Source organism: Siphateles boraxobius, unplaced genomic scaffold, assembly GCF_051911475.1.
Source record: "Siphateles boraxobius isolate OS27281-9 unplaced genomic scaffold, OSU_SipBor_1 12, whole genome shotgun sequence".
NCBI lineage: Eukaryota > Metazoa > Chordata > Actinopteri > Cypriniformes > Leuciscidae > Siphateles > Siphateles boraxobius.
The window spans coordinates 29,872,513-29,898,443 of NW_027508722.1; the positions used below are offsets into that span (position 1 = coordinate 29,872,513).

A 25,931-nucleotide genomic window follows, 5' to 3' on the forward strand; every position below is an offset into this window, starting at 1 on the left:
CTACGGGCAACTGGTTGAGCTCTGTAGGTCTCCTCCCTTTACGAGAGTACTTTCTTTGGTAAAAGAATACGCTGAGGAAGTCACATCCTGCCCGTAGGGAAGTAACATGTGGAGGATATGGAACATATGGAATGACACACCAGGCAGTCACAGCAGAGCGGGCTCTGCCAAGGGAAGACACGGGCTCGCCGCAGGGAGCCGTACTGTGGAAGAATACACATATGGGATCACCGTAGGAATCACAACATATGGGACCCAGCCTAACACAGGTTCCACCAGTGCATACTAGACTTAGGCCTGACATCGGATCCTCTGCCATGTCCATTGCCGAAGGTTGTGGGGGAACTCAACAGGGTTCGGCTAAAGAGGAACTCTACTGGAATAAGAATGGCGCACGTATCCAGTCCATAGAAGGGGAATGGCACAGCAAGCCAATTCTTCGAACTGGGCTTACAGTGAAACTGGCTTCATGTGAAGGGAGCCCACGGGAAGCAACCGGCTCAACACATAGGCTATTTTTCCAGCGAATGTGTTTGGTGTCGCCCAGCCCACAGCTCTAAAACATCTTTCGGTGAGGCACCCTATGTTAACGCCCAGGAAGGAGCTACACTCTCTCTTTGGAGAGGCTCACTACCCAGGCGGTGCACCTTGGGTAAACACACCAAGATGATGGCAACCACTATCCAGTGGGCCAACCTCTGCTTAGAAACATCTTTCCCTTCTGCTGGTCTCCTTAACAGACAAGAGCTGGTCTGAGGTCCTGAGGCTTTTCATTCTGTCCAGCTATAACCGCAAGGAGCAGAAAGCACAGAGAAAAGCCAGAGCTTGGTCTGCCTCCTCACGGGGCAGCGCTTGCAGGCTCACCCCCTGGTCCCGTTAAAGGGAGAGGTAGAAACCTAGGGCACATATCCAGGCCGGGGTCTCAGGTAACTGTGAAAGTTGGCAGGCTCGAATTCCAGGCACGATTTGTCGACCGAAAATGCATGCAATGCATGCATGTTTCTTCTCCTCCCTGACTTAGCACGAGGCTGTGCAAGAAGGCTCACTGGGGTGTCAGTGTCTCCTTGCAGAAGGCACTACGCTTGGTCAGGGAGTAAAACAACTGGCAATGGGACGAGTCCGGAGAGGCAAACAGATGTAACTGTGCGACCCCGTAGTGGTCCTCGAACAGCTGGCCACATGGGGATAGAGTCTCCACTTTTCCCTGGGCCCCAGGCTGTCGTGAAAACAAGTATGCGGCACGATTGAGCAGGCCAGAAAATTAAATGAGATGAAGTGACCTCAGAAGGTTCTGACTCCAAGGAGGAGGTGGCAGGCGAGTTGCGACATGCGAGGGAAGCGTAGTGCAACGGTTGCAGGGTTTGTACAGACAGTACAAGCTTCCTGAGCAGCGGTGTCTCAAAGCAAGGTTTACTGCCAGCAACTCGAGGCAGTTGATGCCAATGCATTCGGAGGCCCGCCCAGACCCCCGTTACTGCATGCCCGTTGTACATTGCCCCCCCTGAGGCGTTAAACCGAGTCCAGCTCCTTACCGGAAAAAGAGATCCTCAGCCCATGGGCGAGTTTATTCTTTTCCCATTTGACCTGAAGACCCAACTGGCTATGTACCACTCGAATGGTAGGATTTGTACTGAGACTTCAAACCCTCAAACGCAAAAACACAGGATGGCCTGCGTTGCGGAGGATAGAGATCTGAAGTACGTGTCCTTCAGGTTGAACACTGCAGACCAATCTCGGGGACGGAGCATTCGAAAATGCATCTCTGCGTTTTAAACAACTTAAACGGAGGCTTGTACAGGGCCCGAATCAAGAGTCACAGGTCCGAGATTGGCCATAACCCACCACCGTTCTTGGGTACAACGAAGTACGAGTTATAGATGCCGGTCTTTATATCGGCTGGAGGAACCGGTTCAATCGCATCCTTCACCAGTAGGAGTGAACTGAATTGTACAGCCGAGTCTGATGGTTCGGAGGGCAGACTGGAGAGGTTGGGAAGCACCTTCCAGACTTCTACGAACAGGGCCAGGGAACCAGAGGTAACACAGACGTACCCGGGGGGTCAGCGAGGTGGAGCACAGGGATCCAGCTCGGAAGGCCTGAAGGCGGCCCGAAGCGGGGTCTGAGTGTGCTGCACAACACTTACCTGTCTCCACATGACGGCAGGGTGTGCATGAGAAGGCATGACCAGGTCCTCGAACCACACCCAGCTACCGGCTGGCGATACAAGAGGGGTTTGAGGGGTGCAAGGCTTTACAGGGTTGCACACCGACAGACTGGCCCTCTTGAGGCCCCGGGAACAGAGGAATTTGCTCTTTCTTATGAGTCTGTTAGTTTCTGGCAGAGAAAGGTGCCGTCCACGACCTGGTAAGCTCCCCATGCACTTTGGGAAAGAAAGGCACTGGGGTGGCGAGCTGAGAACCAACACTGCCCACCCCGAGATACCAATCATCCAACCGAGACTGTTCGGAACACGTTGGAGGTTCCACTCGAGCCCGACAGCCTCAGCGGCCTGTTTCAGCATAGCTGACATTTATGGATCTGGCTCGGGCAACATTACACTCCCTGAGTGAGATAATGCAGCCGAGTCATCATTTCTTGAGGTCAGCTCACCCTCCAATGCTACAATCGGCATCCTGTCCTCTGAAGGGGCCCCGAATGATTGGCTGGTGGGTCCATTACAGAGGGACCAGCACGCTCAACGGGGAGCTCCACCGATTGCGGTGTGATAGAGGAGTAAGGGGCCCACAGGGATTGGCTACCGGATGGGGAAGCCTCACTATGATCCTCTGATCACCCATCCCACACGGCGCCATAGCGGGGCTTGGTAATGGGCTGCTTCAGCGTTTTTTCTTTATTTTATTTTTCAAACACATGATGCAACCATTGTGACCGTCAGAGGGGGACAGGGAACAACTGCATCCAGAACCGCACGGATGGAATGACATCTTGAAAAAGACGCAAACACACCCGTGTTTATCTTTTAGGAAATGGGACCCGTCACCAGTGCCGGAGCACACCGGGGAATGACCGCGGCAACACTGAACAGTGAACTGAAACAGTGAAGCAATCACTTCTTTGCCCTCTAACTAACCGTCAACAAACACACAGAAATAATGCTGTTAAAACAGCAGTTGAGAGCACTCGCGCTGAAGAACACAGACACACTCGCTACTACGTCAAACGTGAGCGGCTGAAAGGGAACAGAGGTTACAGTCGTAGCCTAGACGGTTTTGAACCGTGAATTAAATGTTTTGGGTGAGTTACTACATTTTTGCAGAGATATAGTTTTCTGATGTTGTGCAGTTGTGATTGAACTTACAGTTTAGAGAATTTTAAGACTGTTTCAAAAAATATGCCAAAGCAATTGAGAAAAACTGTAAAGAGAACAATAATAATGAAAAAGCTAATCAAACAAAAGGTTTTTAATAAGCCATACCATGTAGACGAGTCTAAGGAAATAGGCATGTTACATCTTGTACATACAATTTGCATTTCCTAATTTACTGGCCATATGGTTGCCAAATATAGTACAGCTATAATTTCCTCTGGTATTAAAACCCCTTTATGTTGTCCTCCCATTTCTACATCTTAGTCAAATATGCTTGGGTCTTATGTTAATTCGTACGTAAATGCCCCCAATAAAACTACGAAAGATCATTATTCACAGTAAATAACTGATATAAAACAAGGACAAATTATTTAGTAGTATTAAGGCAAGAACTATTATATTTTATATTTTGCCACGAACAAAGACAATAAGAAATGAATTTTGAATGGTGTAAATTGTTTGAATTGTTTTATTCAGAAAAAAAACTGTGAATTTGAAATTCGATTCAAATGCTTCATGTGAGAGAGTGTACATTTTATGTGAGTATGTGTGGTGGTGATGATGATGATGATGATGATGTTACAAAAAACAGCCCTAAAAGTAGTGATAGATAGATCAATGGCAATGGGGGTCTTTTATTGGCAGAAAAAGCACTCTGCTTCATGAGCCCACCACACCCATGCACTAGAGCAAAATAACAGCAGTGCCTTCCGGGGTGCGTCAATCAGCACAGCCACACTCCGAATGGCCACCTAACAGCACCTGCCAGTGGAAAAGCTGTCCTCATGTCTGGCCTGGCTAGGCGCCCATTACGACCAATCTCCCTTGGTTACGGCCCCTCCAATCTGACAGCACTCCCGCTCTAGGAACAAAGGGTCTCCACACCAGGTGCTCAGAGCTCACCATCTGCAGAGCTCCAAATGACTGCTTTTACTTTAGTTCATCAATTGGTGTTTGGTCTGTTCAGGATCCATAACTTAAAGGTGACAGACAGTTAAAAAGTAATTAGGAGTGTTATTAAGTGTTACAGACAACATGAAATCAGCATTCACCCTTTTTACTTTCTGAAAAACATATACTTGATCTTATGGACCTTAGTCTTGATAGTGCCATATTTAAGTTTTTTGACAGCAATGAAAATAAGCCTGTGAGGTACTGTGTGTACAGTGTGTTCAATGGATTGCACTGTTGTTCAAAGGTGCAGAATGTGCAAAATTTCAAAAAGAAAGAAAAAAGCATAGGCACAAAAATAATCCTCTCAATCATTGCTTTTGATCCACTAAGTGTGTGGTGATGTTTGTGTCTACAGAGACACTGTCCTATGTCTGTACTTTATTGTTGTATTGCTTTGCTCTGGACATTTCTGGGCTGCAACCATGTATTTACATAGCAATTTTCTCGGACCCCACACCACAACCAGCTTTTACTCGGCCCACAAACAGCAATGAATTACTGTCCTTGTGTGGACCAGATCTGGATTAAAGACAAAGGCCACACATGGGCAAATTTTAATTTTGGTACTGATTCACAGCCTTAAACCATATCCACACCAGTCTTTAACCAGAAACCCCAAACCTGAGCCACACCTGAGCCTTATCTAGCCCAATATGCCATTGGCAACACATAATCTTAGTATTTGGTATTGTTTTATATTTTTGTATTGTTGTATATTTCTCTTATTTTCCATTATTCGTTTGTAACGGTTCCAGTAAACTGTTACCTCTCTTCCATGTTCAATGTAAGTTGTAATTTTACTCACTAGGGAGCCTTTATCAGGGAGATTTGTATAATAATGTTTTGGCATGTAAACATAATCATGGCAAAAACATACTCATAATCATTAAATACAAAATTAAAACTCCACAAAATCCACAAATCATGTTCCTGTAGAATAAAAAAAATTCGAAATTCCCTAAAACGTGATTGGTTTTTTTTGCAGGTGACAGACAGCCTAACAATAATCACTCCTGTAAGGTCACTTGTCGTGAAGTTAAATATGTTCATTTTTGAACACTAATCAGTTTGCACAACGGAAGAAGACGGTTCCTCTGCGCATGTTGCGCACACATTGCAATGTTCCAGTTTAATGAAAAGGTTAAAGTTTCTTTTAATTTTCAACGTTTTCTTACAAGATAACTGTAACTTTTAGAGTTTTTTGTTACCTTAAATAATTACTATGGTTATGTGTAGAGATGCATGATTAATTATGATTAGATATATTATAATTAATTATGATTAGATACATATTCAAATTATGGCCTCAGAGGCCATCATGTTCTAGTACGAACAGACAATACGTCGGTGGTTTCATATATAAATCGAAAGTGGGGCCTGAGATCACGTCCTCTGTGCAGACTGGCGCATCAGGTTCTCCTGTGGTCCCAGGGAGAACTTCTTTCACTCAGAGCTATGTATATCCCGGGGGACAGCAATGTGGGGGCAGACATCCTGTCGAGGCAGGGGCTGACGCCCGGGCAGTGGAGACTCCACCCCGGTGGTGGTGGAGTTGATATGGAGGGGGTTCAGTCTGGCGGAAGTGGATCTGTTTGCCTCTCAAGAGAACACCCACTGTCCGCTCTGGTACTCCCTCACGCATCCAGCTCCACTGGGACTGGATGCTATGGTGCAGACTTGGCCGAGGCAGCATCTGTACGCATTTCCCCCGATCGCTCTGATCCCAGGGGTTCTAGAGAGAGTTCGGCGGTACGGGATCAGCTTACTCCTAGTAGCCCCCTACTGGCCGGCCCAAGTGTAGTTTTCGGACATTATGGTTCTTCTAGCAGGCCCTCTGTGGCAAATTCCGATTAGGAGGGACCTTCTGTCTCAGGCCGAGGGCACAATATTTCACCCTCGACCAGAGCTATGGAAGCTGTGGGTCTGGCCCCTGAGGGGGACCAACTTTTAAATGCCGGTCTCTCAACTGAGGTTGAGACCATTTTAAACTCTAGAGCCCCCTCCACGAGGAAACTGTATGCATTAAAATGGAATGTATTCACTTTATGGTGCAGAGAACATCAAGTGGACCCAGTTAACTGCCCTGTGGCTTCAGTGCTGGAGTTCCTCCAGAGTCGTTTCTCTGACGGGTTCTCCCCATCCACACTTAAGGTCTATGTGGCGGCCTTAGCTGCCTTCCACACACCTCTAGGGGTGGGCACCTTGGGGAGACACCCACTTATAGTACGTTTCCTTCGTGGAGTTAGGAGGATGAGGCCTGTCATCCAGTCCAGGGTCCCCACGTGGGACCTGGCATTGGTTCTTGAGGGGTTATCCCTGGCACCCTTCGAACCTTTGGATGAGGTGACTGAGAAATTTATGTCTTTCAAAGTAGAATTCCTGCTCGCCATTACGTCCCTAAAGAGAGTTGGGGACCTTCAGGCTCTATCTGTCGCTCCTTCTTGCCTCGAGTTTGCTGCCGGCAAAGTAAAGGCCATTCTCCACCCTAGACCTGGCTATGTGCCTAAGGTGCCGTCAAATGTGGCACGGTCTATAATTCTCCAGGCCTTCCATCCTTCACCGCATGCGTCGGATGAGCAAGCGAAATTACATCTACTGTGCCCGATCCGAGCCCTAGAGATCTATGTGCAAAGAACTTCGGGCTGGAGGAAATCAGACCCAAGGAAGGGGTCACCTGCTTCAAACCAAACTATTAGCAGATGGATAGTGGAAACAATTTCTTCAGCTTACGAGGTGTGTGATTTGCCTTCACCTCTGGCGCTTAAAGCCCACTCCACTAGGGGAGTGGCTTCCTTTAAGGCTCTGCAAGCAGGAGTTTCCCTCCAAGAGGTCTGTGATGCTGCAGGCTGGGCTTACCCTCACACTTTTATAAAACACTACAGTTTGGATCTGCCCTCTACACCGGGTTCACGTGTTCTCTCGTCTTGAGTGTGCCAGTTGCTTCACACCAGGGCGTACTCTCTCAGTATGGCGCAGTGGGCATTTCGTTCCCCAATGTGTCGATTCTCGATGCAGCGCGAGTTCCCTCGGAAGGGAGCGTCTCGGGTTATGACTGTAACCCTCGTTCCCTGAGAAGGATTTCTACACCTTTCTTTCCCACAAACCTCTAACTTCAGCCCATGCCAGCCATCTCGGACACCAGCCAGTAATGGGACCCTCCGATCAACATTTATCTATCCCATTATTATCCCATTATCCCATTATTTCAAAATGTTCAGTCAACAGCCTACGTCAAGTCCTCTCCAGTTCCGGAATCTCCCGCAGATCTTCAAAGGCGCAACTCTACGATCTCTTCATCAGTTCTTTCAGTTCCAGCACCCGGCGTCCTGAACCCACACAATAACCACCTCCAGTCTCAGCCCATCTCCGGTCCCTAATTCAATCAGGTGCAGATATTGATCTTCCTTCTCAACTGACTTCCGTCCACCTCAATGAATCGACTGTGGCCCATTAACCATCAATCTTAAAAATTCCATACAACCTTCAAAACGAGTTCTCACACTCGCGGAATTCTGCATCGCTTTTGCCAGATACACTGAAGTAATTTGCACTTCATTTCCAGCCAGACGCAAGGAATTAAATGACTACCTCTTGATCATAGCAGAGCTCAGTCTCTCTTTCGGAGGTAGTCATTTTTATACATATCATAAGCTTTTTTTAGCTAAATGCGCCACCCGCGTCACCCACTGGAACCAGTGTCCTTATTGGGGAGCTTTGGACCTTGAACTATGCAACAGAGTCTTCTTAGGCGTTCCCTCAGTCAAGGAATGTCCGTAACCAGATTTTTACCTCAGTTTCAGGCAGACAAGTGTGCAACAGCTTTAATTCATCAGGCTGCAACAGACAATGATGCCGCTTCCTCCATGTCTGTAATTTCTGCGGCAGAGCTCACGCCCGTTCCATTTGCCCCGTGTGCCGCTCCTCGGCTAACCTTAAAGGGCACCTATTATGCCCCTTTTTACAAGATGTAATATTGGTCTCGGGTGTCCCCAGAATGTATTTGTGAAGTTTCAGCACAAAATACCCCACAGTTAATTTATTATAACCATTTGAAAATGTCATTTTTGGGGCCTGTTTTAAAAAGAGCTGTTTTTGTGTGTACCACCTTAAATGTAAATGAGCTGCATATCCACGCCCTGCCTTTGGATGAGGGCGTAACTTGCATACCTATGGCAATAAACAGTCGGTAGAAGAATAATGGCTGAGAGTGAGTGAGAGACCAGCTGTTTTGTATGGGATTCAGCCATACATGTTTGAACCGGAATCAGACCCAGATAATGAAGAGACTCCGGCAGAAGAAACACAAATGAGAATGGACCAGGACGTCTCGGAATGGTTATTTGATACATGTATCATGTATGTACTTATAGAGTTGTAATCGCGCCCCCTTTGCAATTATGGATGTGCAACACACAGACACACACAAACTGTGATAACGTTGGCGCAATTTTTTGAAACTACAAACACAAATACTGTGATAACGTTTGCTACGTACAAGCGAAATTACATTTATGTGATGTTTCTGTCTGCACGCCAATTTCCCTCGTTCTACAGCTTCGTGTCGATGTGCTGGCCTTTGTATAAACATAGCAATTTTGATGTCTTGTCTTTACAGAAAACATGCAGTTTTTAATACAATATCTTTAAAAATATATATATATTTATAAACGTGTGGTTACACACTATACAAACAAGGTTTGAATTATATACACAGACATCCTACGAAGACGACAACAACTTTAGACGCATTTGTTGTTGAATTGGCTGACATCGACTGAAATGACTATTTGCTCAAAAATCATAAAATACACGTACTTCTACTGGAGGTGACGTTGGATCGCGAACAGTAGGCAACGATCCACACTTGAGGATTAACTTTGAAGCAAGACCTGCTTTGAATTGACCCTCGTTAACAAAACAGTCTGTCAGAAAATGATTTGCGCAAACAAACGTATTTTGGAAGTTTAAGTGGCGCCTTTCCTGCGTAAATAAAATCCATCCACTGTGTTTTCAGTGGCTCTGATGTCAGAAGTAAGTGAAAACTACTATGTACAATATTACATCCCACAACAGAACACTTATGTTTCTGAACACCGGCTGTCGTTGAAACAATGCAGGATGGCGTACAGATCACCGAGTACTTTTGGCGGGGTCTATGCCAAAACCATAGTGTCAATCAAACCACGTCGGTGGGGCTTGGTCAATTCTACGTCACACTGAGCAGAATCTTAGAACAGCTCGTTCTGAGACAGTGCTTATGATTTATTGAGATTGTAAAAAAAACACTGGGTGGATTTTTATCATTCTAGGGTGGTTTTGCTCACACACTGCCAACACACATTTATGTTCAAACACCATGTAAAAGTGAATTTTGCATAATAGGTGCCCTTTAATAAAAAAATTCAAAAGTACCTCTCTAGTCCAATCATTATTTCCTCATTAGCTAGAGAACTAGACAACCATCCAGACAAAAACTTCACCCAGTTTCTTCTTTCAGGCCTGAAAGAAGGTTTTGACCCCGGCTTGGTAAGCATACCTGATTCCAGCCTGATTTGCAACAATCTGCAATCCGCAACAGCCGAACACGATATAGTGGAAGCCCTCATCAAAAAAGAACTAGAGTCCGGATTTATGATCGGCCCTTTTGATTTTCCACCTTTTAAATTATTCCGCATAAGCCCTATCGGAGTAGCCACCAGAAAATTTTCCGCCAAAAAACAAATCATCATCGATCTCTCGGCTCCCCATGGAAATTCCCAACCCAGTAGCAATAGCCTAATTCCTCTTGATGAATTTTCACTGCACTACCACGACATAGACCAAGCAATCTCTCTCATAAAAAAAACGCTGGTTTCGGAGCCTGGCTAGCAAAGGTTGACATTACATTGGCCTTTAAAGTCATGCCAATTCACCCAGATTTCTGTCACCTTTTCGGCATCCGTTGGCAAGAAAAATACTACTTCGCAGTACGGCTAACTTTCAGCTGTAAAAGCAGTCCCAAAAATTTTGACATGCTTTCAGAAGCACTCTGCTGGATCCTACAAAACAACCACACAATACCATACCTCATCCATCTCCTCGACGACTTCCTCGTCATCTCACCAAGTAATTCCCCTCCAGCAAAACATCTAACCGTCATCCAAACAGTGTTTTCCAAACTAGGAGTTCCCCTCTCTCGAAAAAAAAACCGAAGGCCCTTCTACGTCATTGGAATTTCTCGGAATCCTCCTAGACTCGGTCAAATACCAAGCTTTACCTCAGCATCTGGTTTAGGCAAGGCAAGGCAAGGCAAGTTTATTTATATAGCACATTTCGTACACAATGGTAATTCAAAGTGCTTTACATAGAAGAAATTAAAATAATCAAAATAAATCAGAATAATTAAAACAGTTTAGAATAAAAGATAAAATACAGAAATAATCAAATGAAATCAGAGTAATTAAAACATAAAATGAAATACAGTGCAAACAGTCGGACGAACAGTGGCACAGTGCTCATTCAGTAAATGCACAGCTAAACAGATGTGTTTTGAGTCTGGATTTGAATGTGACTACTGTAGGAGCCATGTCATGGATGTCCACCCAGACTTATGGTCTCCTATACTCACATAATAACCTCTGCCTCCTAAGTATGACCTGAACCATTTTAGGACTATCCCAGAAAGCCCGACCCAGTTTTCTAGCCTGTCAAGAAGTATGTTGTGATCGACAGTGTCAAATGCAGCACTGAGGTCGAGTAGTACCAGCACTGATAATTTGCCTGTATCAGTATTTAAGCGAATATCATTTATTATCTTTATGAGCGCGGTCTCTGTACTGTGGTGCGGTCGGAAACCAGATTGAAAATTGTCAAAGTATCCATTCGAGCTTAAGAATTTGTTCAGCTGATTGAAGACAACTTTTTCAATGATCTTGCCTATGAAAGAAAGATTTGAGATCGGTCTATAGTTTTTTAATATGGTCTTATCCAGATTGTTCTTTTTCAGCAGGGGCTTGACAACAGCAGTTTTCAGGGAGGTCGGAAAACTCCCAGAGAGAAGTGAGGCATTTACCACTTCTAGGAGATCTGCTTCTAAGCTGTGTAACACATTTTTGAAAAAAGATGTGGGAAGTGCGTCAAGGGCGCAGGTTGATGTTTTTAGGTGCTGTGCGGTTTCTTCCAAAATTTTGCCATCAATTTCTTCGAAATCAGACATATTGGCTACTTTCTCAGGCTGTTGTCTGATCTGCCTGACCCCAGCGCAACTCAAGGATGAGCTGATCACCTTTCTGATATTATTGATTTTCTCAGAGAAGAAAGAAGCAAACTCACTGCACTTTCTCACTGAGAGCATTTCACTGGGAATCTGGCTTGGGGGGTTTGTCAGTCTCTCTACAGTAGCAAAAAGAGTGCGCGTGTTGTTTATATTGCTGTTTATAATATTCGAGAAGAAAGTCTGTCTAGCTTTGCCTAGTTCCTTATTGAAAACATGGATGCTGTCTTTGTAGATGTTATAATGGACTACAAGTTTTGTCTTCCGCCACATGCGCTCTGCTTTTCTGCATTGTCTTTTCATATTTTGCACTGCTGTTGAGTTTCTCCAAGGTGCTTTTTGTCTGCCACTCTTCTTCCTGACTTTCACAGGAGCAATATCATCCATTACACTCTTAACTTTTGAGTTAAAAGAATCAAGGAGAAAATCAACAGAGTCAGCAGATATGCTTGGTGTTAAAGATATAGCCTTCATAAATAGTACACTAGTGTTCTCATTTAAGCATCTCTTCTTGACAGACACAGATCTAGCTTCAATGGCAGGAGAGATCAATATATCAAAGAAAATACAAAAATGATCAGACAGTGCTACATCCTTAATGACAATTGATGAAATGTTTAGACCCTTACTGATAAGTAAATCTAGAGTGTGTCCACGATTATGTGTGGGTCCATGTACATGCTGAGTCAGATCAAAAGTTTTTAAAACAGTTTTGATTCATTTTGCCATATTAGTTTCTGCATTATCTATGTGAATGTTAAAATCTCCAGCAATGGCAAAGCAGTCAAACTCTGAGGAAATTGTTGATAACAGTTCTGTTAAGTTCTCAGCAAAAGCTGAAGAGTATTTTGGGGGCCTGTAAACAATGATAAGTAAAATGCGTGGAGCACCTTTTAACACAATACCCAGATATTCGAAAGACGTGTAATTCCCAAATGATATTTGCTTACATTGATAGACATCTTTATAAAGAGCAGCTAAACCTCCGCCTCTTCTGACAGCTCTGCAGACACTCATAAAAGTAAAGTTAGGAGAGGCTGTTTCATTGAGGACTGTTGCACTGCAGCTGATTTCTAGACAAGTTTCATTTAGCAACATAAAATCCAGGTTGTATTTGGTTATTAAGTCGTTGACTAAAAGTGATTTATTTTTAAGTGAGCGGATGTTTAAAAGTGCTAACTTAACAGTCTTACTTTTTGTCCCCACAGCAATCTTAGTATGTCGTGTAATAGGCACCAGATTAGATGGGTTTGCTGTACGGCTTTTGAAGGACTTAGACTTTCTATCATGTAATCGAACAGCAATAGAAAAAGATACAGGCACACTGGGTTCCCGCTTGTTCTGTAAACATTTGAGAAAGTTATTGTTATCATAGCGGGGACCCGACACATATCACTGAGAGCTGGTATCAGTTGTTTTTGGTTCACCTCGAGCCGCTGGAGGATTTTAGAAAACATAATTTTTAGAAAACATAATTTTAAGAAAACATAATTTCACTAAGCCAACCTTGTAGGGCAGACCTGAAATTATGGATCACATTCCTCAAACAATGGAACGGGATTACATTCTTCTACAATGACTTTTTGTCCCGACCTTGCGACATCACCCTGTTCACTGACGCTGCCCCCTCCAAAGGCTTTGGAGGTTTCTACAGAGGACGTTGGTTTGCCTCAACCTGGCCTCCTGAGCTTACTAATACACCTCAAACCGCTGTTTTGACCGCCCTGTTCGAGCTATATCCCATAGTAGTAGCAGCCTATCTATGGGGATCCGAATGGTCAACAAAAAACATCCTGTTCCACTGCGATAATTCTGCCACCGTTCACTGTATCAACAAGAGCCGTTCTAATGCTCCAAGAATCATGCCTTTTCTTAGGAACCTCATTTGGATCTCTGCCTGTCATCAATTCGTCATCAAAGCTGAACATAATTCCAGGTCACAAAAATCAAATAGCTGATGCTTTATCCCATTTTCTGTTCAAGAAATTCAGAACATTGGCTCCGGAAGCAGTCTCCGATCCAACTCCAGTTCAACCTTATTCAGAACTCATATTCCTCTAGACCATCCCCTCAGACATCTCCATACCCTATCCATGAATACCATCTTACAAGCCGTTTCTCCCAGAACACTTCAAACATACTGGACAGCTTGGGGTTCCTTCAAAAACTTCCACAGATGTCACAACATGGTTTTTCCTGAGTTTTCCCTCCTCTCAATATACTCCTTCGTTACATACCTCCATCACACCAGTTCAATTAAACCAGGATCAATCAAAGTCTACCTCAGCGGAATTCATTTCTTTATTAAGCTACTCCATGGCCAACAGTGCCCCAACATTTCAAATCCTCAGATATCCCTCCTCATCAAAGGTTTACAAAAAACCAATCCCCCTCGTCCAGACTCTAGACAACCTTTAACCATCGACATTCTTAGCATCTGCCTAACCACTCTCCGCTCAGGTATTTTTTCTCCCAACAAAGCAAGACGGCATGTTCAATTTGGCTTTGTTTGGTTTCCTCAGAATTTACCACCAACTCAAACTTCAACCCATCCATCCATCCTACGTTCTCCGACCTCCAAATAATAAACTACGACACCATACATTTCAACATCAAACAAAGCAAAACTGATCACTTGAAACATGGTCATTCAATTTTCATCTTCAATTTGCCAACCCCTATCCAACCATACCAGTCCTTAAACTTCTTTCTCCACCAGAGGAAATCCCAAATCACCTCTTCTCTCGATCCTCTCTTCATCGATGAAAAAAAAACCTCCCTGCCTCCAGACATTGGTTTCAAAAGAACCTCAAATCCATCCTCAACAGCTCCGGCATCCCAACCAAACAGTCCTTTTTACATTCCTTCCGAATAGCTGCTGCCACCACAGAAGCACAAAGGGGCCTTTCCGATCATCAAATAAAAATGTTAGGTCGATGGTCGTCCCACGGCTTCTAAAGATACGTTTGTTCAGATCTACATAACATTAGACAAGCACAACAAACACTAGCATCCTTCTGAGTACTACTATTAGTAGTACTATTAGAATCTATTAGAATCCCTACTATCGCATCTCCCCGCTTACCTAGCCCCGCAGGGCGTGTATTCATCTGGATGCAGTGAGAGATCTCCCTTTTCAGATGGGCATGACATACCAGTCCTGGAGTGGGGTCTCCCATCTGAATCGCCGTGTGGGCTCTTCCGTTCAGATACATCATAGGTTCTCCCGTTCGACTTTCGTTTTGATCGCAGAGTGAACTCCCTGATTTATTCATATGGGGGGGGGGGGGGGGGGCTCTCTCCTTCGAATTGAAGCGGGATTGCTGCATGAGCTTTCCGTTCGGGCGCCGTGGGGGCCCTCCCTTTCCGAATCGCTGTGTGATCCTTCATTTTTTTTAACCATGGAGACTCTCCCGTTCGGATCGCTGCGCGGGCCCTCCTATCCGAAAAAGGACTGGAGGTACCAAGGATCGTACGTCCCTCAGATGCGACGGGCCATCGTGTCTTCATGTGATCCAGTGCCCGGTTGCATAAAGCACCTTAAGTTTTTCCCTTAAGTGTGATACTTAAGGGGCGATTTCCCCTTACCTAAGATAATAACTTAAGGGTGTTGCATATAATCTCTTAAACGGTCTCTTAGGTAAGGGAAACATATAAGTGTTTCACGACAGCGATCCTGGATTCACGTTATAAAAGTCTGTTGTTGCCATAGATACGCAAAACACTAACACTAGCAATTACGCGTTTTCATCAAATAAAGTAGGCTAATAAAGTAGGCTAGGATATCGGAATGGATAAAGAAAACAAAAAAAGAAAGCCTAATTGGACAGAGGAGGAGAAATGCATTCTTCTTGACGAATATGATAAAAGAAAAACAATTTTGAAAAGCAAACTAAATCCCCATGTAACTGCTGCAAAAAAACAGAAACAGTGGGAAGAAATAACGGAAAAAATCAACGCAAGGAATCTTGATGTGAAGAGGACGGTTCAGGAAGTCCTTAAAAAATATGAAAACATCACTGTGGTCGCAAAAAAAGAGTTGAGCGCTTATAAGAAAGAAGCCAACAAAACAGGTAAGATTGAGCAAGACTAGCGCTACGCTTTTAAGATTGTAAGCACCGCACCTTGTAAGCAGAGTGCGCTTTATTGCTGTACAGTGTTAAGACCTAACGATTACAAAACTGACCAACAGGTGGAGGACCCCCACCGGCTGAGTTGTCGGACTGTACTATAATGGTACAAAACATCATTGGAGCTGACTCACCTGTCCTGTCTGGCATCTGTGGCGGTTTAGAGAGTGAAGCTGAACCAGTGCAACAGTGTAACATAGAGTGAGGCATTAAGTTATTTTCCTGTATCATCATATATTAACAGTGGCTTAGAGGATACATTATTATTTTGACATCATTAGAGACATAATACGTTATAACATAATGATTTAACTGACATTAATGTCACATTTAGACCCTTGCAGCACTCTGAAAAACAACTTCAGCACCATCAGATCGTCAGCAGAACGCCGATACAGGCAACCCCTAAGTAATGATTTATGTTAACTATTGCTTCAGCCTATAATTAATCCAACGAACAGCTTTAATATTATTTTTTAAGATTTTCTTAATTTTCCCCATTACTTGCGTATTTCAGAAGACCGCAAATATCACCTGCAGCCAAATCAAGAGAAGATGTGCTGGAACTGCAGAGAGAGGTTCTGCAGCTTCAAAAGGAGAAACTGCAGCTGGAGATTGAAAAACTAAAGAAGGAGACGGAAAATCAGGAGCTCTATAATTTTATTCTAAATAACAAACTTTTACAGCTAAAGGCTGAAGGCAAAATAACAATAACTACAATTGAGTAATTTTTTGACAATTGTTTTTTTAGATTTCAGATTGTGTGTGTGTGTGTGTGTGTGTGTGTGTGTGTGTGTTATAATAATAAAAACTACTACTACTACTACTACTACTTCTTATTTCTTCTTATTAAGATGACTACTATTAATACAACTATATTATCAGTTAAAGAAAGCATTTACAATGGCATCTCTAGCAGCATATCCAGCCTGTTGGAAATCGTGATTTTGAATCAGATGCAGTTCCTCATAGCCCTCTTCATTCCCGTGCTCATCCTCTTCTTCGATAGCAGAATACGTCTTGGAAAGGTTGAAGAGCACAACACACGCTACAATAATTCTGCATGCCCTTGAAGGCTCAATACGCAGTTCGCTGTGGAGACAGTGAAACCTGCGCTTCAGCTGTCCGATGGTCCTCTCAATAATCGACCTTGTGTGGGTCAGCGCATTATTGTACTTTTCCTAATCGGGTAAAAAAAATAAAGAAAAAATAATAAAGATTTTTACTAGTAGGCTATAAACAGTGCTTTAAGATAAATACTATGAAGGTAATGTATTGCATAAAAGATTTTCTTTCAGAGTGCAAAATATTTGAGGCTTTGATTATTTTAAAACATACGCAAATCAGGTAAGGTGTTACAGAATTGACAACGTGTAGCAGCAACACAATAGAAAGTGCATACCTATTTTAAATACATATTTTAATACATTTATAATTCAGTAAACTACTGCTAATATTTCTTTAATGCTCACAATTTGATTAACATTTTCCATGCAAATCTTTTAGGTACCAAATTATACCTTCATAGGAATATACGTATTAATTAATTACATGCCTGTGCAGCATTACGGGGATTCATGAAGGGCGTCATGAGCCATGGACGGCAGGGGTAACCACTGTCCCCGAGCAGGAGACCAGTGTGCACTCCAGCTTCAAAATCACTCCCTAGTTTGCTCTCCGCCAAAATCCTGGAGTCATGTGTACTCCCGGGCCATGATGCAACAACATTTGTAATTTTGCAGAGATGGTCACACACTAATTGTACATTAATTGAATGGTAGCCTTTTCGGTTTACGTACTGGTCTTCGTGTGTTTGGGGCGCCTGTATTCTGATATGTGTGCCGTCAATAACACAACATATGCGAGGAAAACCTGCTTTCCGAAAAAAACTGGTTTGAATGACCTCCTGGTCATGATGGGATGGAAACTTGACCGTTGCGTTTAAATGACGGGAAAGAGCCCCCGCAACCCGGTGAACCACTCTGCTGACAGACGATTTATGCACGTGGAAAACATCTCCCACTACCGTCTGAAAACTTCCAGTTGCAAAAAAACGCAGTGCTATAAGCAGTTGTAACACTGCAGGTAAAGAGTGGTTGCGATGTGTGACATGGTCAAGGTCGCTGTCTAGTTTGTTAGCGATGTCAAAAATTGCGCGTCGATCAAACCGGTATTCAAGCAACAATTTTTCATCGCTAAGATGGTCCAAAGGGTTCTCCCGATCTCTAAAAATTCGTCTTTGCACATAATTATCTTCAACTGGTTCCATAAATTCAGCCATGTCATCTTATTTTTGTCCGTGTTACTCTTAAGGTTACGATTTCCAAACCTTAAATTATACTTAGGGAAATGACCGTTAAGGGGTTTTATGCAACAGTTAACGCTTTTTAAGGGATTACTTAAGGGAAAAAACAGCATTTAAGGGAAATTCTAAGTGTTTATGTTACGTTTCACTTAAAAAAACCGTTAAGTAACACTTAAGGGTATTTTTCTGCAACACCCTTAGATTAAAGGGAAACATAAGGGCGAACTTAAGGGAAAATGTCACTTAAGGTGCTTTATGCAACCGGGCACAGGCCCTGCGTCAGAAGGACGGTAGTTCTGCATTCCCCACGTATACCGTAGGCTCCCTCTAGCTGCACAGGGAGCTTTCGCTTTAGATACCGGGGGCCCGTTTGCCTTTAGGGACGAGGACCTCCTCCCCTGTTTGTGACATCCAGAGGCCCTATGTTCTCTAACTCCATGGGGCTTCATTTCATGGATGCGGTTGGCCGTTCTCCAACCTCGTACTCAAACCTCCAGTCCCAAGATACTCCCGCAGGAGTAATTTCTGAAAGTCACTGCCGCAGCAATGCAGCGGTGAGATGTACCCCATTCAAATTTCCTCAAGCCCATGTCGTTTCACTCCACAACGAATGCAGGCACTCTCTTTTAAATCACAGCTCCCACCGGAGCTCCACTTTTAGCCCCACATGGTGGGCATAGTAGGGAGACTCATTCCAGCCAGGAGCCCCATTTAACATCACTTTCAGCAGCATCCATATCCATGCTCCATACAGTTTTAAATTTCCACCCTTTTTTGGGGGGTAACGTGCTCTCAGGCATCCCGTATTTCCTAAGTTCTTAATTACATTATTCTAACTTGCTGTCCCAAATATTTATTCAACACTTTTGGGGGGTATATCAGAGCTTGAGTTGAAGCTGCTTTATCGAGCCACTCTCCAGTGGACAGCAAGCCAAATAAGTTTAACCTAATATCCTAAAGATTTTATGGGCAAACAAACTCGTTAAATGAAGTTCCTAAACGTAAGTTAGGGATGAGTGAGCCAGTCTAATTTTCAATCAACAGCCAGAGTATATAAGCAGCTGCTTACCTCTCCCTAGTATCAGCTGTTCCAGTATCCCTCCAACTCCCCAAACTCCACCTTCATCTTAGGTACCTTGCCCTCCAATTTCCAGATCCTACATTTAGCCACTGGGGGGTATATCAGAGCTCGAGTTGAAGCTGCTTCATCGAGCCCCTCTCCAGTGGACAGCAAGCCAAATAATTTTAACCTAATATCCTAGAGATTTTATGGGCAAACAAACTCGTTAAGAGCGGTTAACCCTCTGAGGTCTACTATCGAGCCGGTGCGATAGTCTCGCTTTTTTTCTTATCAGTGCAAAAGAGACTCAACATACTCTGTTGATTTTGATTTTACATATTTGTGTTATACATCATTCGATCCTGTTAAGAATCCATTGTTTGTGTATACTCACAATATAAACAAAGTATTGTGCTTTTAGTCAAATAAAGAAAAATAAACATGATGCTAGTTTTGCCTTCTCTCTGTCAGTGAAGTCCATTCTGAAACACGTCCGAAAATTATCTGTAATTCCGCGAATACTTGTCATACAGGCACAAGTGTTTTTCCATAATGAAGCTTGAACTCTCTTCTTTTAAATGAATTAATTTATATAAAAAACAAATATTCTCAATTTATGTAATCTGCATGAAAAGAGAGAGATGTCAGTCTTTTTCTTTCCAGCTCATTATACCTTATTACGCGTTAATGTGCCACGCCCACGGAGAGCGCGCGGTATTCAAACGCAAATAATCTAAGGCAAGCCATGCAAACATGCCAACTCCCACCAGCTGGTTTATAAAACACATCATGTTTAATAAAAACTTGCACTTTACCTCATATTGCTACCTGTGAGGAATAATACTATCTAATAACCCTGGAAAATGTACCAGAAGTGCTGGTAGTTTCATTTCGAGGAGCAACGGATCCAGCTGATGTAGTAAGTCATTTATTCTTAAGTGCTTTGTTTTAATCGCGATATTGAATAGTGTATGTAAACCGCAAAAAGACTGTTTAAATATGAATTGTGTGTCTGTGTGTAGGCTAAATGATGAATGAACGGCACAGGCATGCGCGCTTTGTTTACTACAGTTATACAGCGCATGTCTGTGCCGTTCATTCACTCTCGCATATACATTAGTAAAACATGTTATTTTTACATGAACACATCCAAACTATATTGCTATAGCCTACTACGATGAGTAAAAATAGACTTAAATATGTTGAAATAAAATGTCTGTATAAGCAACAAACTGTAAATTAACATGTACATGCTAATATTGTTACATCCAGTCAGGAATGAAACGGAGAGTGAATCCAATCGCAAGCACATTTAATTAAACAAATACAAAAACATGAAATCCAGGGAACTCAGAACAGGACAGGAGTAACATAAAACAACAAACGACAGCCAACAACTGAAACACAGGGGTTTAAATACACAGACAAACAAGCTAAACAAGATAACAAGGGGGCGTGGTTAATAAGAAACACCTGGGGAGACTAATAAACATAGATGAGGAACACCTGTGGACACTGAGCAACAACAAACAAAAGACAAGACACATGGCAGGATTACATGACAAACAAGGGATAACGTGATATACAAGACACAACAAAAACCCACACGTAACATAGCCCCCCCCCTATGGGCGGCTCCCGACGCCCCTAGAAACAAACACACTAAAGTTCAGGAGGGTGGTGAAGTGGAGGCGGTCTTGGGGGAGGGACGGAGGGCCAGGTTCGTACAGGGGACCAGGGCAGAGACGACCCCTCGGGCGGCCACGGCGGAGAAGACAGTCCATCGGGCGGCCAGGGCGGAGAAGACAGTCCATCGGGCGGCCAGGGCGGAGAAGACAGTCCATCGGGCGGCCACGGCGGAGAAGACAGTCCATCGGGCGGCCAGGGCGGAGAAGACAGTCCATCGGGCGGCCAGGACGGAGAAGACAGTCCATCGGGCGGCCAGGGCGGAGAAGACAGTCCATCGGGCGGCCAGGGCGGAGAAGACAGTCCATCGGGCGGCCAGGGCGGAGAAGACAGTCCATCGGGCGGCCAGGGCGGAGACGACCCCTCGGGCGGCCAGGGCGGAGACGACCCCTCGGGCGGCCAGGGCGGAGACGACCCCTCGGGCGGCCAGGGCGGAGACGACCCCTCGGGCGGCCAGGGCGGAGACGACCCCTCGGGCGGCCAGGGCGGAGACGACCTCTGGGGCGGCCAGGGCGGAGACGACCCCTCGGGCGGCCAGGGCGGCAAAGACCCTTCGGGCGGCCAGGGCGGCGAAGACCCTTCGGGCGGCCAGGGCGGCGAAGACCCCTCGGGCGGCCAGGGCGCCGAAGACCCCTCGGGCGGCCAGGGCGGCGAAGACACCGGCTCAGGAACAGCAGACACAGCAGACACCGGCTCGGGAACAGCAGACACCGGCTTGGGAACAGCAGACACCGGCTCGGGAACAGACGACACCGGCTCCGGAACAGACGACACACTCACTGGTTGGGGAACAGACAACACACACACTGGTTGGGGAACAGACCACACACACACTGGTTGGGGAACAGGCAACACACACTCTGGCTCGGGAACAGGCAAGACAGACACTGGCTCCGGCTCAGGAACAGACACTGGCTCCGGCTCAGGAACAGACACTGGCTCCGGCTCAGGAACAGACACTGGCTCCGGCTCAGGAACAGACACTGGCTCCGGCTCAGGAACAGACACTGGCTCCGGCTCAGGAACAGACACCAGAACAGAAACAGCCACAAGGACAAACGTAAACACAGAAACAAACATAGAGCGATCAGGTTCAGGCGTGACTTGAACAGTCTCTGGATCGCAGACGTGACTTGAACAGTCTCTGGATCGGCAGACGTGACTTGAACAGTCTCTGGATCGGCAGACGTGACTTGAACCGTCTCTGGATCGGCAGACGTGATTTGAACCGCCTCTGGATCGGCAGACGTGACTTGAACAGTCTCTGGATCGGCAGATGTGACTTGAACAGTCTCTGGATCGGCAGACGTGACTTGAACAGTCTCTGGATCGCAGTCTCTGGATCGGCAGACGTGACTTGAACAGTCTCTGGATCGGCAGACGTGACTTGAACCGTCTCTGGATCGGCAGACGTGACTTGAACCGTCTCTGGATCGGCAAACGTGACTTGAACAGTCTCTGGATCGGCAGACGTGACTTGAACAGTCTCTGGATCGGACGGGACCAGCGGCGAGGACTCTGGGCTGACAGGAAGTACAGGGAGGACTTCCAGGCATTGCGGGACGCGGGAAGTCCTCTTCCTCCTCCGTCTCCGAGAGCGAGAGGGCGCTGGGCTGGACGGAACCAGCGGTGAGGGCGCTGTGCTGGACGGGACCAGCGGTGAGGGCGCTGTGCTGGACGGGACCAGCGGTGAGGGCGCTGTGCTGGACGGGATCAGCGGTGAAGGCTCTGTGCTGGACGGGACCAGCGGTGAAGGCTCTGTGCTGGACGGGACCAGCGGTGAAGGCTCTGGCTGGACGGGACCAGACGTGAAGCTCTGGCTGGACGTGGCTGACGTGAGGCTCTGGCTGGACGTGGCTGACGTGAGGCTCTGGCTGGACGTGGCTGACGTGAGGCTCTGGCTGGACGTGGCTGACGTGAGGCTCTGGCTGGACGTGGCTGACGTGAAGCTCTGGCTGGACGTCGCTGACGTGAAGCTCTGGGTGGACGTGGCTGACGTGAAGCTCTGGCTGGACGTGGCTGACGTGAAGCTCTGGCTGGACGTGGCTGACGTGAAGCTCTGGCTGGACGTGGCTGACGTGAAGCTCTGGCTGGACATGTCTGACGGGAAGCTCTGGCTGGACGTGGCTGACGTGATGAGGATTGGGCTGGACGCAGAGATGTTGACGCTGAGAAAGTTGTCTGGACCCATATCCTCCCCTGTGACCTCCACTGAACCCCCGGAAAATCGCTTTGCGGGTTCCCACAAAGGCCTGTTTGTCGAACTCCATGCTCATGCTGGGAAGATCAGGCGAGATTCGTAGTGCTGGATTCATTTGAGGTCGGTTGTTCTGTTACATCCAGTCAGGAATGAAACGGAGAGTGAATCCAATCGCAAGCACATTTAATTAAACAAATACAAAAACAGGAAATCCAGGGAACTCAGAACAGGACAGGAGTAACATAAAACAACAACCGACAGCCAACAACTGAAACACAGGGGTTTAAATACACAGACAAACAAACTAAACAAGATAACAAGGGGGCGTGGTTAATAAGAAACACCTGGGGAGACTAATAAATATAGATGAGGAACACCTGTGGACACTGAGCAACAACAAACAAAAGACAAGACACATGGCAGGATCACATGACAAACAAGGGATAACGTGATATACAAGACACAACAAAAACCCACACGTAACAAATATATCATACACAATATGTTACAGAATAAATATGAATGTTTAGACAAGATTTTGTGATTAGTTTTGGATAGATTATAAAGTTTTGACTGTAAAAAAGACTACTGTCACATTAAATAGGTAAGCTTTTGTTCACCAATTTCTGGTCATATGTTAAATATACTATAGTATGATGTTTTGTCAAAAATAAAGGTATTATTAAAGAATTATCAACTAAGATGTTATCATAGTGTTTGTTCCAATATTCAAACTAATGAATCCTTACCTTTTTTAATACGTATGATAAAATGCATACTTTTTACAAAGAAAGAATACACTTGTAATTGTTGTTGTAATTGTAACCTATTTGTAATTGGTTACAATTTCTAATTGTAAAATATGTATATATAGAAAATTTATTTTGTCCCTGCATTCTTTGGGACCCTGTGACACACCTGTGTGAAATAATTAATATGCTAATTAATATGCAGCTCATTATGTATGCATGTATTATGTAACTTTCACTTGTAATGGAGTAATAGTTGACCAGTATAGCCTGTACTTTCACCTAAGTAATGGAGCTGTGTGCTTAGTCCACATCTCGTGATGAAGCACGCGAGAGTAATTGATATCACTGACGTAAAACCTTTGTCGTAACACTCCTTAAGGCGGCAAGTATTGAATTTTAAACGAGTGTGGGATAATGAATAGCTACTGAAATGAAGACGAAAATTGTTGAATAAATTTGGATTATTTTCTCACAAAATGCAATCGCATGGATCTGGAAGATTTGGATTACAGCGCACAAATGAAATTTTATGATCTGCCTTAAAGTGCTCTTCATTATTCTGTTATTCAATTATGCATTTAATTATCATTTATTCTCAGTACGTTTGCGAAATACATACCTCTTTCTAACAAAAATTGATCTACGAATCCTTTAAAAAAATAAAATATCACCACATTATCACATTATCACTGGACTGATCTGGGACAAACACCTTCCACCAACAATCATGGCCCAGCTTTGGGCAGGTGGGACTTTATTGTCTGTGTTGTGAAGTTCAGGAAACTCCGGTAGTTTCTACTGTCTCAACACTAATTCGTTAAATAATGTAACCCAACAGATTACTGTCACGGATCACAGAGGAATCAGACAAGATGGTAAGTTATCTGTGTTTATTTTGCAGAAGGATTGCGGTCGGAGATAACAGGTGAGAAGAAGTAACATAGAAAGTTCAATGAAGCTTAGCTGTGGTTTTAAGTCTCTCTCTTTCTTTCCCTCTCTTGCAGGTGGCGTGGCGATGGCTGGTACGGATGGGTTGATCCAAGATGAGTGAAGCGACGGTAAGTAGAAGGTAAGTGATCGGGAAGTCTGTGAGCCATGGAATGACGAGACCAGACAAGTGACTGCAGTGAAGGTGAGTGTTTTATAGTCCATATGGTTGATGGGACACAGGTGACGGTGATTAGTACTCAGGGGATAATGAACGGGGAAAAGTCTGGTTGGGTGAAAGGGAACGAGTGGGCGGAGATGGTGATCTGGATGATGTAACCCTGACAGTACCCCCCCCTCCCGAGGCGGCTCTTGACGCCTGAGACGGGCGCTGCCGGCGGCGAGGTCGATCACGACCCCTGGGAGCCGGACGATCCGGATGATCACTGTGGAACTGGGTGAGTAGCGTTGGATCCAAGATGTCATCTCGCAGGACCCAGGAACGTTCCTCTGGTCCGTAGTCCTCCCAGTCCACCAGGTACTCCAGCCGAGGACATCGCCGCCGAGAATCCATGATAGAGCGGACTCGATAAATGGGCTCCTCTTCAACGGGAACGGGAGGAGGTACGTCAGTGGGAAGGTTATCTGAGGGAACAGGGGTGACAGGGTCAGTGAAGGGTTTAAGTAAGGAAACATGGAATGAAGGAGCAATCCTGAAATGAGGGGGAAGATTGAGCCTGTAGGTCACTTCGTTCAACTGCCTCTGGATGGTGAATGGTCCGATGAATCGAGGACTCAGCTTACGGCAAGGTAGACGGAGACGGATGTCTCGAGTCGACAACCACACCTTTTGACCTGGCTGATACTGAGGGGTGTCGAGTCGGTGACGGTCCGCTTGTTCCTTGTGTCTCCGTACTGCCTGCTGTAGATGCACATGAGCTGAGTCCCATACCCCCTCGCTCTGATGGAACCAGAAGTCGACAGCTGGAACCTCCGAGGGCTCACCCGACCAAGGAAAGAGTGGAGGCTGGTAACCAAGGATACACTGGAAGGGGGTGAGCCCGGTGGTGTTCTGCCGCAGAGAGTTTTGGGCATACTCAGCCCATGGGAGGTAACGGTTCCAGCTGTCCTGGTACTGATGGCAGTACGTCCGCAGGTAACGTCCAATCTCCTGAATCTTCCGCTCAGTCTGGCCGTTAGTCTGCGGATGGTAGCCTGAGGAAAGGCTGATGGTGACCCCGAGGAGTTTGAAGAAGGCTTGCCATACTCTTGAGATGAACTGAGGTCCCCGATCCGAGACGATATCCTCTGGGAGGCCGAAGTTCCTAAAGACGTTG

At 45.3% G+C, this 25,931-nt stretch overlaps 1 protein-coding gene across 1 annotated transcript; it reads left to right on the forward strand.

Annotated features, from left to right (window-relative positions):
* Nucleotides 1-15,195: 15,195 nt before the first annotated feature.
* LOC143714427 (uncharacterized) lies at nucleotides 15,196-16,392 on the forward strand. Its single transcript, XM_077205613.1, has 4 exons — nucleotides 15,196-15,607; nucleotides 15,727-15,865; nucleotides 15,999-16,073; nucleotides 16,182-16,392. Exons 1-4 carry the CDS (start codon nucleotides 15,325-15,327, stop codon nucleotides 16,390-16,392), a joined length of 708 nt encoding a protein of 235 aa, XP_077061728.1. The 5' UTR covers nucleotides 15,196-15,324.
* Nucleotides 16,393-25,931: the final 9,539 nt, after the last annotated feature.

What these genes read in the sequence shown, in the direction of transcription:
- LOC143714427 (XM_077205613.1), top strand. Translation starts at nt 15,325, where the DNA reads ATGGATAAAGAAAACAAAAAAAGAAAGCCTAATTGGACAGAGGAGGAG. An exon ending in GAAAGAAGCCAACAAAACAG is followed by an intron (nt 15,608 to 15,726) that starts GTAAGATTGAGC and finishes ACTGACCAACAG; the next exon opens with GTGGAGGACCCCCACCGGCT. An exon ending in GTGCAACAGTGTAACATAGA is followed by an intron (nt 15,866 to 15,998) that starts GTGAGGCATTAA and finishes TGTCACATTTAG; the next exon opens with ACCCTTGCAGCACTCTGAAA.